We start from the raw sequence: 19,160 nt of genomic DNA, 5'->3' as shown, positions 1-19,160 counted from the left end.
TTGAGTGACTCACTGCCGAAACTCTGTAAATGCCTGCACCGGACCAAAGTTCCGGCCTTTGAGTGGGATTAAATTCCTCATCACTCACCTGCACAGGTGTAGCTACAGCAACACTGGTGTTTCACCCCAGTCAGGAATGGGGGAGAGAGACATGCCACACAGCCATAATGACACAAGCTGCAGACAATGAAGTAAGCTACCCACGTGTTCTACATAATATGTATACCACTTAGTTGATTGTTTTGAATCTGACTCCAAGTCAAGGGGCTCTCTAAGTTTAAAGACAACTGTGGAACAGCCAAATCATATTGAAGTATTCTTTCAGACAGTAAACGAGAAGTAAAAATTCCTGACCTTTTCACTTCTACCTCGAGCTTAATAAAATTGAAATAAATTATTTTAACTGAAAGTAAACATTAAAAATAAAATGTAACTGTTATGAGGAAATGTGGTATTCTGCAAATATGAAAATCAGTTTCTCAATCAGGTACTGATGCTGTTCATTAGCTATCATGATGCTTTGTATTCATTCAAGGAACATGGACATCGCTAGCTGGGCCAGCAGCCACTGCCTGTCCCTAGTTGCTCCCTTCTTGAACTGCTGCAGTCCATGTGCTGTGTGTGACCTACAATGCCCTTAAGGAGGGAATTCCAAGATTTTGATCCAGTGACAATGAAGGAACAGCGATATATTTCCAAGTCAGGGTGGGGAGTGGCTTGAGGGGGTATCTTGCAGGGGGTGGTGTTCCTATGTATCTGCTGCCCTTGTCCTTCTCATGAGTTTGGAAAGTGCTGTGTGATGATCTTTGGCGAATTTCTGCATCTTGTAGATAGTACACACTGCTGAGTGTCGGTGGTGAAGGGAGTGGATGTTTTTGGATGTGGTGCCTATCAAGCAGCTGCTTTGTCCTGGATGCTGTCAAGCTGCTTGTGTATTGTGGGGCTGTACCCATTCAGGTAGGAGGGGAGTATTCCATCACACTCCTGACTTGTACCTTGTAGATGGTGGAGGGGCTTTGGGGGAGTTAAGTAAGTTACTTGCTGCAGGTTTGCTAATCTCTGACTTTATAGGTAGTCTGGTAGCAGAACTGGGTCAGTAAGAGTAGTAGTGACAGGAGGAGAACCTGATCCTCTGCAATCAAGGGAAATCAAGGACACATCCAGTCTCCGTGGTGACTCCATAAGCAGAAAGTGTGTTTTACTGCAGTTCCTGATTTGCCACTTGGAGCTGTGGAGTGACTCACTATGCAATGTCCATGAATCTGAGAATATTGTGGATAGCACTTTTACTGAGCTGGTCACACCACCAGGAAAGGCTACACAGAGAAGAGTTTGGTAACCACCAGGAAAATGAGAAAGCATGGGCAGGCAATGCAGGAGTACCCTGTGACCATTCCCCTCTCAAATAGGGATACTGTTTGTACACTTCTGGGGGAGAGTGGCCTCTTGGGGAAAGCAGCAATAGCAGCCAGATCAGTGACACCACAACTGCTCTGTTGAAGTGTAAGCAGGCAATAGTGATGAGGGACTCTTTAGGCAGGGGCACAGATTAGATTAGATTACTTAGTGTGGAAACAGGCCGTTTGGCCCAACAAGTCCACACTGACCCTCCGAAGAGCAACCTACCCAGACCCATTCCCCAAAATTTACCCTTCACCTAACACTACGGGCGATTTAGCACGGCCAATTCACCGAACCTGCACATTTTTGGACTGTGGGAGGAAACCATATCATCCGGAGGAAACCCACCCAGACACGGGGAGAATGTGCAAACTCCACACAGTCAGTCGCCTGTGGTGGGAATTGAACCCGGGTATCTGGCGCTGTGAGGCAGCAGTGCTAACCACTGTGCCACCGTGCCGCCCTCCAATGTTTCTGTGACCATGAGCGAGACAACAGGACGGTGTGTTGCCTCCATGGTGTCTGGTTCAAGGATGTTTCTGAGTGGGCAGGGGATAGAGAGTGAGCAACCAGAGGTTGAGGTCATTATTGGTACTAACGGCCTCAGCAGGAAGAGTGATGAGGTCCTGCAAAGGGAGTTAGGTAAGAAGTTGAAAAGCAGGACCTCTAGGATTGTAATCTCTGAACTACTCCCTGTGCCTTGTGCTAATGAGGCCAGAATTTAAAAAGATAGTACAGTTGGTTCTGATATAAAGTGGTAATTCCATTCTTGTGTGACCTCTCATTATGTGAAATCGCACAATAGCTACACCATTTAAACTAATGGGGCCGGAATCGTGTTATAGCTAACACAAGTAAGAAAAGTTTATGTTCTACAATAATGGTCTACATTCTTCAATCAGGTTATAGCCAATTCGTGCTGAAGCAACACACACTATAACAGAATCGACAGTGCAGTTGAATGTGTGGCAAAAGAGCTGATGTAGGAGAAAAGGCTTCAGATGTTTGGATCATTAGGATCTCGTCCAGGGCAGGTGGGACCTGTACAAGGACAGATTGCAGCTAAACTGGAGGGGCACCGATATCCTTGGAAAGAGGTTTGCTAGAGCCACTTTGGAGAGTTTGAACTAGTGCGGCTGAGGGAGGGGAACCAGAGCAGGAGGTTAGTATGTTAAGTGTGCAGGTTGATGAACACAGTGGGATCTGTGGCAAGGAATGTAATAGGTCAGGCAAATAAGTTCAGAGTTTGGATTAGAACATGGATCTAATGTGCTGTAGCCATTACAGAAATTTGGTTGAGAGAAGGACAGGACTGGCGGCTCCATGTTCCAGAGTTAGATGTTTCCAGAGGGATAGAGAGGAATGTAAAGCGGGTGCAGGATTAAGGAGAATGTCACAGCTACACTAAGAGGACATCTTTGAGGCTAATGTTTGTAGAACTCAGGTAGAATAAGAAAGGTGTAATCATTATGATGGGGTTATAGGCCTCCCAATAGGCAGCAGGAGATGGAGGAACAGGTATGGAAGCAGATCATGGAAAGATGTAAACTCAACAGGATTGTTGTAGAAGGTGATTTTACTTCCCCAACGTTTACTGGGACTCTCTTAGACTTGTCTAGAGTGGAGTGTATTAGCTATAAAGAGAGGCTGAACAAACTTGGATTGTTTTTGCTCAAATGTCAGATGCTGAGGTGCAACCTGACAGAAGTATATGAATTTATGAGAGGAATGGAGAGGATGGATAGTCCGAGTCTCTCTTGCACGATGGGGAATGTCAAATTCTAGGGGGCATAGGTTTAGGTGAGAGAGAGGGAATATTTAAAGGAGATCTGTGAGGAAAGTATTTTTATATAGAGGGTGGTAGGTGTTTGAAATGCATTGCAAGGGGAGGTGGTAGAAGCATAAACACTAGCAACGTTTAAGAGGTATTGAGACAGACAGATGAACAGGCAGGGAATAGAGGACTACAGATGAGACTAGTTTAGAATAGCATCAGGGTCAGCACAGAAATGGTGGGCCAAAGGGCCTGCTCTTGTGTCTTCCCTAGAACTATTTTATGTTCTAGTTTCTGATTAACAACATGCTGCGGGTTATCATTAATGAGGGATTTCAAAGATGATGATGCCAATGAATGTCAAGGGGTTATCCTATAAGTGGTAATGTGAGTGGACAAGTAACCTGTAGTCCCCAGTTTCGGGGGCTTTGGTTCAAATCCCAGTGCGGTAGCTGGAGCTAACTAAAAAAATCTACTGAGAGACTAGAATGAAAACAGAAGCAAGTCTCTGTGATGCAGCCAGGAAAAGCTGGTTCACTAAGGTCCTTTAGGGAAGGAAATTCTCCACTCTGTTCAGCAGTAATTACTGATGGGCAACAAACCCATGTTGCAGAAAAGAATAAAGTGTGATTTTTCTGGAGTGTTTTTATAGCAAGACTGAGCTTTGTTTCCATGATTTCTCATTGCAGACCGAGAAGCACGGCAGATGTAGCACAATGACCTTTTTCTAGATTGTAACAGTTCTGTGAACAGCACTCTGTATGGGCAGGCATAAAGCCTCTGACAGCTAATTGTGCGAATTCCAAAGGCTGCTATCCACTTCAGAGGCGATTCAGCATCCTCGGGACTGCGAGATCTGGTCCTTGATCCCATTTGTGACTTAATGACATTCCAGAGCACACCTGTTGTAAGAAATAATGTTCGATATTGTTGTAACATTGGGAACAGCAACAGCTAACATGCTGAACTCTTTCAAGTTGAGTATAAATGCAGCAGCCTCTTGCTCAGCGTAGGAGTGAAGAGCAGTCTCCTTTCACATGGTCCCCTCCATTACCAGCTCACTATGTCTCTAGAGAATGGACCAGAATAAATCACAGCAGTATTAGCCAAGCCTTTGACTTAGTTCCTGAGAAGAACACTTATTATACAGCATTGGCAGACTTGCAAAGGGATGGGGTGTGGTCCCAGAGTTAAAATTTGCTGGAAGTGCCTTGTTGGTAGCATTTTGATTCCTTGGCAGTAACACTGTTGTTTCTTCCATCACAGGGAAAGTTCCGGAGAGTGTTAATGCAAAGAACGCCAGCCCTGTCCCCACCATGACATCCGGGAATGGTAACACAACTTCATCTGTAACTGTGAGTGTGCCTCAGAGCACCGAGAACAAACCCCCTCAGGCAATTGTCAAACCACAGATCCTGACCCATGTCATTGAAGGGTTTGTCATACAGGAGGGGGCTGAACCTTTTCCAGTGAGTAGCTTCAAATTTAATCTTCACTGTGGGCTTCAGCTTAAATTCATGAATGTAGACAGTGCTGTGTGTAGCTTCCACTTGTTTCAGTCTGCTGCACTCTGTGCGTATGTTCCCAGCCTACAGTTTAAATAGCAGCTTCAGAGTTGTTTAACCAACTATCGACATTAATTCTGTTCTCTGCAGCAATGTGAATGATTGAAAGTCTTCCGGCCTGTCGTCTTATGTGTTGTCTTATAAAATTTATGTCTGACACATTTGTTATTTGGTATATAACAAAGCTTCCTGGTTTTCCTGCTACTAATTGCATTGTGGCTGACAGTGTGTTGGTAACAGAACTTTAATTACATTGGGAGCTGACTATTCAGTCCAAGTCATCAGGAAAGCTGTTGCAGTACAGATCCATCAGAAGAAGTTATACACAGCTGGACTTGAGTGATGAGTGACAGTTGGACAATTCCCAAAAACCTCAAACTGGAAATCTCAAAACCAAGCAGGAAATGGATCCAACTCTGAACTGCTCATTAGATGGGAACTGAAATAAGAGTTTGGACCCTGGGAGTGCTGATTGTTTACTGTTTAATGCTAATTTTAGATTGCACAGGTTCTTGTGACAGTGGTAGTGTCTCTACCACTGAGCCAGGAGGCCCAGGTTCAACTTCCTCCTGCTCCAGAGGTGTGTCATAACATCAGCCAACAGGTTGTCAGGAAATATCACGATTGTGCAGGCAGACTAGGGAGTGACATAAACTGCAGTTGGACCATTGCAAAGAGGCAGAGAGAGTTCACTAATTAAAACTCTCATTTCCTTGTTGCCTCACCTTCTCAGGGATTGGATAACGCTGCTTGGCTCTTCGAACAGAGCTTCTCCTGGCGAAGGTTGGGATAACTCTCCAGTCCTGCCCCTAGCCCTTCCAGGTGAAGGAGGAATTGCTAACAGTTAAACCTCTTCTGGGATTCTGTCAGAAACACAGCTGGAAGACCCTGAGCAGATCAAGTCAGCTGGGGAAGTGAGCTGGTGTGGACCTGACCAGTGCTGCCAGTGGGCAGGAAGGAGGGTGCTGTCACTGTCAGTGGCACCATCTCTATTCCTGTTGCCTGAGCTGGGTCTCAAACCCATTGGAAATGACCCTGTCACAAGGTTGGTTTGATTACTGTTTCCAGTGGCACACCCTCAGCATTCGACTCCAGTAGATTTGCCAGAGAGCCTTTGGTTTGGGTTGATGTGGGAGGAGGGCGTGGGGTGGGCAGATATGCTGGTCATCCCTGCCTCAGAACTTTTTAATTCATTCATGGGGTGTGGGCTAAGACAGCACTGGCTCCTCAGCCCTAATTGTTCAGAGGGACGTTAAGAATCAACCAGATTGCTGTGGGTCTGGAGTCGGGTGTAGACCAGACCAGGTAAGGATGGCAGATTTCCTCCCTTGACGATGATGAACCAGATGAGTTTTTCCTGACAATCGGCAAAAGTTTCATGGTAATCATTAGACTTGAAATGCCAAATTTTTATTGAACTCTGGTCCTACCATTTGCCATGGTGGGATTTGAACCGGGGTCCCAAGAACACTAGCTGGGTCTCTAATGGAGACCAACTCCTTTAATGCTAACTGGCTGCATTAAAATGAACTCCATGTTTCTGGCTGTAAAAGCATTGTGTCTCTGTGTCTGTCATTTGTTTTTTGGTTTGGGGGTGGGGGAGTGTCTCTGACTTGCAGTTTAAAATTGAAACGAGTAAAAGCTTTCCGGAGATGTTGCACTGTTTACAATGACATTTTCATGTCTGTACTTTTCTTCTCATCATGTTTCAACCACTTTTTGAATGATTTCCACAACCTTCTCTATCGACGCTCTCTTCATGGGCAATTTTTGTGAGTGTTCAATTTTCTATTTTACAATACTGTGTAATGTTTATTTTCTTTTTAAACGATGTTACCCTGGCAGTGTCCTGTCTTTTGGCTTTTTGCTCTGCTGCTATTCTCCCACCCTGACCTCTCCTCACTCTTCATCTCTTCCCCTCCGCACCCCCCCACCCCCCCCCCCCCCCCCACCCCCCCAGCCCGCGTGTGTGTGTGTGTCACTGTGTAACCTGCTCTGAGATTAACTTGCATGCTTAACGCCAGTTTTGCTTGCAGACCTGCCTGGGTGTAAGTAATGAATATTTTGATTTGACTTGATTTCTAATTGTTCAGGGTCTATGAGAAGTTGCCACATATAAACTGCCACATATAAATGAAGGAATGGGAAGAGTCTATTTAGCCCTGGAGTCCGTCCTGACATTCTCTCCAATCCTGTGCCTGACCTGCCATTTAACTACATATACCTGACCTTCCTTAAATCCATGAATCTGGAACTGAAAATGGTTCAGCAGCTGCTGCCATTTGTGGGAGAGATCTCCAGACTTTTCCCAACCCTTCTGTGTTGAACTATCTCCAAATTGAATTCCTCTAATTTTTAGTCTCCGCTCTTTCCAGACTCAGCAGGCAGGTGAGGTGGTTTCTCTTGTGACCCTTTATACTTCCCCGAAGATCTCTTGAACCCTTTGCCCAATTGCTGCTTGAATTTGAGGAAATACAACCCTTGGAGGGGCAACTGGTGTCACATGAGGGTGGCAAGTGTGTATGTTAGTGAGCTAACAACACATTTGCATGAGGACAATGTGCAGGAAAGGCGAGGGATTCCCTGGTGTGTAGCATTTCCCCACAGTTGCACTGCCTTGTGTTACATGAAACCATGTGCTCTGCAGGAGCTAGAGGCACAGAAAAAGGCAAACAGGGGGCTCTTGGAAGATAGAAGGAAATGGGAAGAGAGCTGCAAAGCTGTTTCCATTTCCGTAAAGCAGAAATCTAATTGTTGTGAAACCCCAAAAACAGGGAAGAACCAGGGCTTGAATATGTTTAGAGTTTTCAGGGTAATGGTACTGCGGGGTTATGGGGCTAATGCTGAGAAATGTTGGGTTCTAAATGATCCATGTTCTAATGGTGGTGCAGGCTCGATGGGCCAAAGGCCTCCTTTTTAGCGCTGTTTCTTTCTGAGATTCTATGATGCATTGTTGAGTTTGAACCCAGTGTGAGTCTCACAACGTCATTCTCAAAATGGTGGCTGGGCAAAGGCTGGGAGAAATGAGTAAGAAGCACAGCTCCTGTTGGTTTTGGTTTAACTATCCTTCTCGGAGAATGTGCCTGTGTGGACTGGGTGCAGAATAGCTGTGACATTCCCTAAAATCCACACGACACCATGTCAGTGCAGGCATGAGGAATAAACCACTTCGAGGTGAGTTACTATGGGGAGGTTGGCAAGTGTGGAGCCCAATTCAATGAAGAATCTGAATGTTCAGGCAAGGGGGAGGGATGGGAATAAGAACATAATTAGCAGCAGGAGATGACAGTCTCTCAAACCCACTTTGCCATTTAATAATATTGTGGTGAAACCCTAACATTAGCTCCACTTTCCACTGTATTCCACATCCCTCAATTCCTTCAAATCCCAACTCCCCAAAATAATCTCTTAATTTCAATGACTAAAGATCCAGTGATCTTTGTGGCAGATAATTCCAAAGAATTAAGAGGAAATCTATGGAGAGAGTCAAAATAAATGAGTTAAACAGAAAAAAAACAAAGATTGGTGACCGTGTGAATGGACATGTATGAGACAGATCGGTCACAATTCATAAAATCAATAGCAAATAAAATAGAGAGCCCTCTCTAAAGTACATGGTCAGACATTCTAAATGTTTAAATTGCTGGGACCTGTATCTAGTTTGGGTTCATCTAAACCATCTTTCTAACCTCCATTTGTTATTTCTAATGTTTAAAAGCCCAGTTTTTTTTTTGCCTGTATCCATTCTGGTACAACTACAGATTTCCCCAGTGACCAAGGTAAGGTATTGACTAACTGGTCCCTTTGCAGTGGAAAATTCTTTGTTATCATTTAATAATGAGTAACATTGGTAACTACCTCACTGTCCAGCCTGGCTCAGTTGTTCATTTGATTCCTTTATTCTTCTAAAATGTCATGATATTAATTGTTTTCCTTTTGTATCATCATGTTACTTATGCGTTTTTTTCTCTCATTCTGAGATGTGGGTATCACTGATAAGGCCAGCAATTCTTGTTAGTCCTTGATTAGCTGAGGTGTGGTATAACTGTGTGACTTATTGGCTGTTTCAGAGGGTGGTGAAAGCACAAGAAGATTGGTTTGGGGCTGGAGTCACATAAAGACCAAAACCATTTCCTTTCCTTTGAGTGTAATGCATGACCCTCCATCATTTTCCCATTCAAATGAGCCCGCAGCCCTTCATATCGTAAAATAGAAGTTGGGTCGGAATATTTCTATTGTTTTGTTAGTTGTGGTTATTTAAAAATAAGCAGATACTGAGCCTACATTTCCTCAGTGTCAGTTCTAACTGCAAATTGAGCAACAAACAATACTGCTGCAGATTTGGCTTAAACAATTGGGAAGAAAAGAAAATAAAGAACTTATTTTTCACGTTCAGATTTCCCGCTTGGTCTCTACTAGAGGTTAAAAAAGCAATGACCTGTTTCCCTCCTTGCCCCTCCTTTTCAAATAGTAATGTGTATTCTTTTATAAACCACCTGAAGAAACAGAGAGGCCTCGGTTTATTCCATCAGTGTAGCACTTCCTCAATTCCATCTGGAGTTGACACCTTGCAACTTTCTACAGAATTGCATCTTCTGATGTTGAAATGTTACCTACAAGAACAAGAGTTTAATTTCAGTTGAGAAAGCTGACCTATGAAGTTAATCTAATTTAAGACCCTCCAATCATTCTCACCATTCAAATGAGCTAGCAATCCTTCATGTGAGAAGAGGGAGGTTGGATGTGAAGTTTTGTGCTTTTCCAACCCCCCCCCCCCCCCCCGCCCCCCCTGCAATTCTACTGGTCATTCTGAATGACCATTTAGTAAGGGTTTGATTCACTGACGCCTACAATGTAGAAAGGCTCCACATTTAGAACACTTGTCAGTAACAAGTAAAAAGTACTTAGATGAGCACTTGAAATGTCATAACATTCAAGGTTATGGGCCAAGTGCTGGAAAGGAGAGTAGGATAGATTTAGAGTTGTTTATTGTCAATGCAGACACAATGGGCCCCTTCTGCAATGTATGATTGAGTCAGCTAATCTCAGTTAGCCTCAGCACCCCTGGGCTTGAGATGGAAGAATATTAACATTGGTAACTACCTCACTGTCTCAGTGTCTGTGTGGGTTTCCTCTGGGTGCTCTGGTTTCCTCCCATGGTCCAAAGATGTGCTAGTCAGGTGAATTAGCCATTCTAAATTATACAGGCGGCACAGTGACTCAGTGGTTAGCACTGCTGCCTCACAGCGCCAGGGACCCGAGTTTGATTCCAGCCTTGGGTGACTGTCTGTGTGGAGTTTGCACATTCTCCCCGTGTCTGCGAGGGTTTCCTCTGGGTGCTCCGGTTTCCTCCCACAATCCAAAGATGTGCAGGTCAGGTGAATTGGTCATTGCTAAATTGCCCATAGTGTTAGGTGCATTAGTCAGGGGTAAATATAGGGAATGGGTCTGGGTGGGTTACCCTTCGGAAGGTTGATGTGGACTTGTTGGGTCGAAAGACCTATTTCTATACTGTAGGGAACCTAATCTAATCAATTTTGATCTAAATTGCCATAGTGTTAGGTGCATTAGTCAGGGGTAAATGTAGAGGCCTGGATTACTCTTCGGAGGGTCATTGTGTACTTGTTGGGCCAAAGGGCCATACTGTAGGGAATCTAATCTAAATAATAGCCCATACGCACACACATACCTGTGGAAGTGTGGGGATATTGGCCTCAATTGTGTTTCCTGATGAAAGGCTAATACCTGAAATGTTGATTCTCCTGCTCCTTGGATGCTGCCTGACCTGCTGTGCTTTTCCAACCCCACGCCCTCCACTCAATTATGATACATCCTATTGTGTAATCTGCTAATATTTACTAATGACTGAGGGATCTCGGAAAGAGCAATCCTTTTAAGAAAAGCATCAAACTACTGTCACTCCTTGAATTGTATCCAAGTATGAATCACTCTGACTGGGGAGGGAGTATAAACGGATTCCATGACACAGTCACTCATTGTAAGGTTATTCATTAACTAATGATCACCCAATACCACTTTAGAATATTACTTTGGAAACTTTATAATCTGTTTTTCATCAGATGCCTGTGGTAGTGTGGCTCCAGTTGAAGAAACTAGTTATTGGAGTGTTATAGATAGTGTTCCAGCAGACACCTAGTCTTCTAATCTATTGTTTAGATCAACTCCAATGGAATTGTTGTTGGGTGTTGCTTCCATTTAATTATAATATTGATCACAATTGCCATTTAAGAAATGGCCTCAAATGAGGTTTTGACATACTACTTGGCTGTGGGTTTTCGGCGGTGACCTGTAACCTCCTGACATGTGGAGTTCTTAATCTCAGTTGTATGTCAGGAAAGAGAGTTGTGAGGGAAGTATAGTTTTAACCATCCTTTAAACAAGCCTCCTGGTACTTGCTTTGAGATGCAATAGCAGCAACTGAGAGAAACGTCCGCGTGACTCCCTTTCTTTTTGGGAAGAGAATGATGTTTGGCACTGGGAGCACCAACCCACAGAACATGCATAGGATTGTTCTGGTTTTCCTGTTTTTCAGGTTGGCCGTTCTTCATTACTGATTGAAAACCTGGCAAAACAAAAGCAACAGCAGCAACAAGCATCCGTGCAGCCGCCAGAGAAACTAACCCAGCTGAATAACACCGATTCTGAGATGGATGACCTCAGCCAGCAAGGTTTGTCTTTCTGTGAGCTATCTCCTTCGTATTTCCTGATGTGTAGCAGGACTGCTCAATGAACTAGACCCTAGAACTGAACTTGATTTGTTTGGTCACCGTTAGGTAGAGTGTTCTTGCATTTTATTTGTCATTTCTCTTTGATTCCTCTAATGTCTAAGACTTGGAGACTGCCTGCTTTTATTTTGCAGCTCTGCAACATGTGTACCCTCCAGAAAAACCTTGTCACAATCTCTCACTAACTAGTACAATGAACATTAATACTACTCAGTTACAATTTTGTTGCACTGTAGCAGTTGCTATGTCAATCAAGATAATTCTTGCTGGGTTTTAAAAATGTAATTATTGCTACTAAGATCATTGTTATACTGAAACTTTTTGAGATTTTTTCAGAACAATAAGAACTGGCACATTGAGATATGCCAGGGATGGGAACCCCTTTCATCAGTTCCCTTCTGATTAGTGCCCTGATTACACTGGTACTCAGCACATTTCTCACCGGGAACATGCATTCTGCTTGCACAGCCATCTTGGCTTTGTCAGGAAGTCAGCACATTCATTGTTGCAATTGAAATTCTTCACACACGGATTGGAGTTACAGGTCCTCCTCGAGATGAAAAGTGTGGTGCTGGAAAAACACAGCTGGTCAGGCAGCATCCAAGGAGCAGGAGAGTCAACGTTTTGAGCATAAGCCCTTCATCAGGAGTAGATTCACCTGTTCCTTGGATGCTTCCTGAATCACTGTGCTTTTCCAGCACCATACTTTTCGACACTGACTCTTCAGCATCTGCAATGCTCACTTTCTTTCTGCTCCTTCTGAGTGTTTGGGACTTGGAGGAAGAGGATAAAACCGAATGCGAGACAGATTCCCTCATGCCAGAGATACCTGTCCTTACACCCATGTGTTTCACGTGTGTGTATATATCCAGGTTTCCCTGCCCAGGAGTAGTTTTCCAGGTGGAAACATTAGTACCATCCGAGGGACTTCCTGTGTGGGCAGACTTGTTGGTGACTGCAAAGACAATTATAGCAATGAATCCTTTCACAAAATTACAGCATTGTTACAGTATAGGAGAAGGCCATTTGGCCCAACATGTCTGTGCTGGCTCTCCAAATGAACAGTTCACTGAGCCGCACTCCTTTTTCCCCAAAACCCTGCCCGTTCTCTCTTTACAGATAATTCCCTCTTGAAAGCCTTAATTTGAACATTCCTCCAGCACCCTCTGTCAGGCTGCACATTCCTGACCACTCGCTGTTGGAAAGAGTTTCTCCCATTGTTGCCATCGCTGTTTTTGTCAACCACCTTAAATCTTTGACTGTTTCTAAACCACTTCAAGCAACATCATTAGTGGAGAACACAGATTGTCTACCTTTAAATTAGGCTTTTCTCAAACTAAACTTCACTTCCCGTCATCCACGCCATGTCAAAATTGAGCTGAACTCCACAGTCTGTAGTTCCAACTCCTACATCATTACTGTAGATGTACGAGTTGGAACGACAGACCATGGAGTTCAGGAGGGAGGCTTGGGTATTTTGACTCAGTGACCCTAACAGAATGGCTTTATGTTTCCAAGTCAGGATAGTGAGTGGCTTGGAGAGGAACTTGCAGGTTAATGGATTTACCCAACTGCAGAATGAAGGTTACCCTTAATCCACATTCCTCACATACTAGAGCTTTTAGTTTCAAAAAAACCCATTAGATTGTAGTTTGGCAACAGAATGCAGAATATTCCCTGAATAGAGTATTGCCCTGCACTGGATTATTTGACGATCCAGTTGGGAGGGAGAACGGATTCATTTCCCTTTTTCCACTCTCCCTTAGTCACAACAAAGTTTACATTAAAAATATGGCAGATATTGCTAATTATGTCAGACTGTATATAGTTCATTATATTAAAAAAATTCAGCCAGATTCCTTAAGTAACAAATAAAGAATTAAAGATTTAAATTGTAAAAATATTTCAACTATCCTGACTTGGAAAGTAACACACACCCTCCAAGTCTGGAGAGAAAATGTAAAAGATCTGTTATGTCTTAAACATAAATTAAAACAGAATTATTCACAGATTGGCTATAGATCAACATTGAGAACAAAGTCACTTTGCACACAAGCTGTTGGCACTGGGGTGTTATCCTGGTTAGGTTATGGCTGGCTGAAGTTACTTTTTCTGGAGACAGGATGCAGATTTCAAATTCTCCTTGGAGACTTGTGGTGATGTGATCTTCTGTTGGATTTTCTACTCTATTTTCTACTTTGAGAGGGATTTCAGGGAGAGGGGGAAAAGTTTCCTCCTGTCTCTTTGACATCTGACCTTTTGTGTTCAAACTCAGGAGCTTTATTATGCCTACAAACTGTGTCATGTACCTTCTTTTGGAAAGTGCTGTGGACTCAGTGACTCCAGATGAATAGTTTTGTGTTCTTTGCTGTATTGTTTCCAAAAGGTCTGAGAAGTACACATACATGTATAGTCCATGATATTCTAAGTTAATATTTAGATAACTTGGTGTTGTGAAGGGGTGTTTTATTTTGCATCTTTTTCAATAACCATTCTCTACCTTCTGTTCAGACTCAAAAGAAAAGGAAGAGGATGCTCTCAAACTGAAATGTGAATTTTGTGGAAGGCTTGATTATGCTCATAAGTTTAAGGGATCGAAAAGATTTTGCTCCATGGCCTGTGCAAAGAGGTAACCTGTCAGCAAAAGCACAAAATAATCAAAACTGTGTGTTGGCGATTGAGATTTGCCTTTTGAGGATTGCAGCAGCATCTGTACTAAACCTTAATTTTAAATTTGAGACTCCATAATCTCTCATTAAACTTCCCCAGGAATTTCTTCCTTTGGTTTGTTTGGTAAATTTCTGGCCAATCTGAGTCAGTCATTCAACTTTGTATACTTGCCATCTAAAACTAAGATGAGGAGGACTTTCTTCTCTTGTGGGGTGGTGAATCTGGGGAAATGTTTATTCCAGAGAGCTATTGAGGCTGGGTCATAATGTATATTCTTACATCAGGCCCAAGTTGTAAGCTTAGCCACAGGGGATTCATTCCAGTAAAGGATCAGGGAGAAATTTTGGACAAATCCTGATGTTTTAGGTGACAACATTGAATGTTATCCATTTGGTTCATAGGTACAATGTTGGCTGCAGTAAGCGAGTGGGTCTCTTCAAACCAGATAAAAGCAAATACTTGCAGAAGAAGGAAGCCAGCAAATTAGGGCGAAGGGGGCCAAGGAAGAACAGCTTGCACAATGCCAACAAAGAGCAACACAAGAAACAGCCGAAGGTAAAGTCACATCGTTCAAAGTGCATTCGGGGGTTTTGCATTATTAGTTAGACTTGGCTTTTCTTTGAAGGTAATCTGACCTTGGCCGGATGTGTTGCCATGCGTGAAGCAACAATATTGACCAGGTTCAGTCTTCAGCCTGTGATTGAATGGTGAAACAGATACAATGGGCTGAATGGCCAACTTATGCTCTTGCACCATAATCTTTAGTAACTAATCTCAGCTTGGGAGAGATGCTGCAAATCATCTCAACACCCCATGGCCATGGAGGGTAAACAAAATCTCTGCATTATTTATGTAATGCTTTTTAATGCAAAGGAATGTCCCAAAGTATGGCGTTAAATGTTTAAAGAGAAAAATTGAATACAGACCTTCAAAGAAAAGTGGATATTAGCAGAGGTGTTCAAAGCTTGGATTCTACAAAAGTTCTTAAAAGAGGAGAGGGAAGTGGAGAGGTGGAGGTTCTTGGGTAGGAAGATCTATGATTTCAAGGATGCTGAAAGCACAGCCACTGGTGGTGAACTAAGAGGAGGGAATGTTGGATGGAACATTCAGAGTCAGAGGCTGGTTTAATTGTGGAAGGGAATTGTAATGTTGTAAGGAGGGAGAGGTCTAAGAAGTGCAACAATGAGAATTTTAAATGGAGCATTTGGGAAACTGAGAACAGTTGAAAGTCAGTAAAGACAAGAATGGCCAGCAAGGAACATGAACAAGCAGAATTTTAGCTAAGTTTGTAATTTAAGACTGTCTGACTATAAGAAATAGATCCATGAGCAGGCTGTTTAGAAACCTTGAGCCTACACTGCCATTCAATAGGATCATGGCGACATGAAGGTTATTAATAAAGTTTATATCTCAAAAAATATAGCAACCATTTTTTATCTATGATTATGCATTTTTCCCCAAATTCAGACTTTTGCATTGTGTTTCAGACAGTTAGAGATGCTCCAAGGATAAAAGTCTATTTGATTGCTCAATGCAGAAATCTAGTTGAGAAGCCGTGGACCCAGATTGTGAACTCTGCTTTGGTCACGACAGTGTTAAAATCATTTTAGCAAAAATTTCAATTAGTCATCAACTGGACAGAGCCCAGGAATAATTAAAGTGAAGCTGTACCCAATTGGCATTTGAATAGCTCTCTCCACGGTGGCTGATTGTGTTCAGATGCTGAGTTTTCCAGCTGGCCAGTTCACTCTGAATAGCAACATGAATGAGAAAAGCCCTAGAGATGGACACAATACATGCAGCTGATCAACATTTCTAGTCCAAGGATAGAGAGGAAAGAAGAATAACTCTGTTTAAACAAACGAAGAATACAACTGGTGAAGAATCAAAGACCCATCAGCAGGAATATCATTCCAGTAAAAGGCGTAAGTGCCGATTAAATTAATCTCCCCTAAGGCCAGTATTCTTTCAATGAGTTTGTGCACAATTGTGCTCCCAAGCTGCCTCTGAAGCTGCTCAACTCCCCAGTGAAAACCCCCTCTCTGCTCAACTTGAGCAATTATTTTTACAATCTGTGGTTTGCAACCAAAGAAAATGCATACCGAAAACACCTTTACTGCAGTAAGATGACTCACGGTGCATTGCATGAGGGCTATCAAACAGATGCCAACTTGGCATTGGTAGGAAATGAGAGTTTTGGGTGTTTTATATGCTGAGCAGCACATTGGACTAATATGATGACTGTACTGTGCTTTAAGCTTGTTGTGAAACCTGGAGGATCACTGTTTACTTGCATGGTTTGCAATGCAAGTGGTCTCTGTATTCCCTGAGCCACAAGGGGATTTCCATTTTGAATGTTATCCGAGTGACTCTGCACAGAAAGTATGTATGTCTGTATTGGGTAGTCTTGATAATGAAATGTGCATGCACACACAGATGTGGCACACACACAAAAACAGATAAAAAGCCAGGTAAATGAGGATCTTGTAGAACTGTATTCTGCCATAAGTACTTGCTTTCAAGGTGAGGGTTAAAGGAAGCAAAGTGATATATTTCCTCTTCAAGGCACTCGAGTCAGTCTGATGTGCAGGATCCACAGAAACGTCCCTTCTATTTCTGAGTCTAACACCGTATCACTACAGATGGGGTTTGAATTTAGCATTATCTCCCACATACTGCCTGAACCTGTGCGGCTTGACTGAGTTCACGCAAGTATTTCCTGTTTTTATTCTTCCATCCTTATTCAAAGAATTGTGTACTTTGATTCCTGAGGATGAATGGTTGTTATTTTTCATGAACAGGCATTTGCAACAAACATAGAGGATCTTTATTGACAGACCATGCTTTTGAAACAGCTAACTCCACCTTTAAAAGAACCCACTGTTTTTAATTTATTATGGATGTTGTCATCACTGGGCCAGCATTTATCTTTTGTTCCTAAGCTGCCTTGAATCGCTGCAGTCTTTGTTGTGCAGATCCACCCACAAAGTTGCTAGGTAGGAAGTTTGAGTTTTGATCCCATGACTTACAATTTTGAACTTTGGGCTGTTCTTCTGCCACTGCCATGATGTTTACTTCATTTCCCAGCAGCCACCAGCCAACGTAGGATTAAATCAGGAGGACTCCAGCAGAGGATCAGATAACTCCAGCTATGAGGAACCACTGTCACCCATCTCTGCCAGCTCCTCAACATCTCGGAGGCGCCAGAATGATCGAGAGTTGGATATTCACGATATGAGAGTGCGAGAACCAATGGGAATCGGTCATCACTTTTTGCCCAATGACCCCACCAAGTGGAATGTGGAGGACGTGTGTGAGTTCATCCGTTCACTGCCAGGTATTTTAGTTTCATCAAATGTATTTAGATTTTACTTGGTGGGGGTCAGTTTAAGATGTTGATTTTATGTAAACCTGCTCCTGAAACTTGTACTTGTAATATATTCTTTGTTGTTTATGTGCAAATTTGGTTTTCTCTATCTGCCCTTTTTGTTAGGGTCTCTCGATGTTTAGTATGAAAGCCTTTTGTTCCCATAGCTGTAACTCCAACAGTGTGCACATGGCTTCTATACACTGTATCAATGCAACAAACTGAAAGTGTGGAGGTTATGACATGGTCTCATTTGTGTTTCTATACTGAATGGTGTGGAATTTTGAAATGATCAGTATGCAGTGCCCTTAATGTCAGTTTTAAATCCCCCTCTATTAAGAGTACTGACTTCCAAAGATGTACAAATTTCAGGAGTACCAGCCCCTCTCTCTCGCAATTGATTGATTGATTGGCTTTTCTTCAGATTGTGCCTGGATAATAGCTGCTGATGAGCACTGAAGACCAACTAATCAGAGTTCACATCCAAGCACTTTAGCTGTGAGGAGAGAGATAAATACAGAGGAACCTCAACATTTGAATAATGAATGTTCGGATAACAGTTTAGCCAAGCATCAGGATCTTGCGTGCTTGTCCGGATAATCCGAAATTCGGATAATCGAATGCCGGATAATCAAGGTTCCACTGTATTCCTCTCTCTCTAGCTGTCAGACTAATTACAGCACCTCACATTCTGTCTGTCCTATTCATCATATGTCCTTTCATATTTATTGGATATTCTAAAACATTCCCAAATATAGCAACAGAAGGAAGCCATTCTGCGTTATAAGTTTAGGCTGCCATTCAGTTCAATTATGGTTGATCTTAAGAAAAATCTTGTAGTTTTGAACTTTTCAGTTGACCTAACCCCAACAGTTTTATAGGGGAGGAAATGCTTTTTGGACATCATCCCTAAATGACCTACTTTAAGGTTCTGTCTTAAAACATTACAATTGGATCATTCCTGTAGTCCTCAGTAACAGGAATGTAATTGCAGTCTGTGGAACCTTTCCTCAAAATCTTCCCTTTTATTTAGGAGAATCTGTTCTGCATCCCCTCCTGAGGTCAGTATCTCCTTCTTGAGGACAGACTTTGCTATAATGGCAATGTCACTAGTAATCCAGAGACCCCCCCCAGCTAATGCTTTGTGGACATGGGTTCAAATCCTACCAGAGCAACTAATGGAATTAGAATTCCATTAATAAATCTGAAATGTAAAGCTAGTCTCAGTAACGGTAACCATGAAACAGTTATCAGTTGTTAAAGCCTATTCTGTCAATGAGTGATGCACTTTAGTGGTAATGCCACCAGACTAGTAATCCAGAGATCCAAATGGGTTCACATCCCATCTTGGTAGTTAGTGAATTGAAATTTAGTTAATAATTCTGGAATATAAGTTTTTAATATTGGTGTTCACATCTTAAAAAAAAAACCCATCAAGTTCACTAATATCCAAAGTTTGTGAGAAGATTTGTAGCTCGGGTGCTCATTGTTGTGGTTCTGTTCGCCGAGCTGGGAATTTGTGTTGCAGACGTTTCGTCCCCTGTCTAGGTGACATCCTCAGTGCTTGGGAGCCTCCTGTGAAGCGCTTCTGTGATCTTTCCTCCAGCATTTGTAGTGGTTTGAATCTGCCGCTTCCG

General features: G+C 42.7%; 1 protein-coding gene across 9 annotated transcripts in view; it reads left to right on the top strand.

The window, feature by feature from the left end:
* LOC122540474 (polyhomeotic-like protein 2) overlaps positions 1 to 19,160 on the top strand; it is a 115,210-nt gene that overhangs the window by 93,470 nt on the left and 2,580 nt on the right. For 4 of the 9 annotated variants that reach the window (XM_043676320.1, XM_043676325.1, XM_043676326.1 and 1 more), the window contains 5 exons: positions 4,442 to 4,644; positions 11,294 to 11,429; positions 13,998 to 14,115; positions 14,558 to 14,711; positions 17,244 to 17,493. In XM_043676320.1, coding sequence (XP_043532255.1) covers positions 4,442 to 4,644; positions 11,294 to 11,429; positions 13,998 to 14,115; positions 14,558 to 14,711; positions 17,244 to 17,493 — 861 coding nt within the window. Of the gene's footprint in view, positions 1 to 4,441; positions 4,645 to 11,293; positions 11,430 to 13,997; positions 14,116 to 14,557; positions 14,712 to 16,957; positions 17,153 to 17,243; positions 17,494 to 19,160 lie in introns of those variants that run through there. The other 5 variants (XR_006309316.1, XR_006309317.1, XM_043676322.1 and 2 more) reach the window with 5 other exon arrangements.

This window comes from Chiloscyllium plagiosum, chromosome 34, assembly GCF_004010195.1.
Source record: "Chiloscyllium plagiosum isolate BGI_BamShark_2017 chromosome 34, ASM401019v2, whole genome shotgun sequence".
Classification (NCBI taxonomy): domain Eukaryota; kingdom Metazoa; phylum Chordata; class Chondrichthyes; order Orectolobiformes; family Hemiscylliidae; genus Chiloscyllium; species Chiloscyllium plagiosum.
This window is presented reverse-complemented; position numbering and strand designations above follow the sequence as displayed.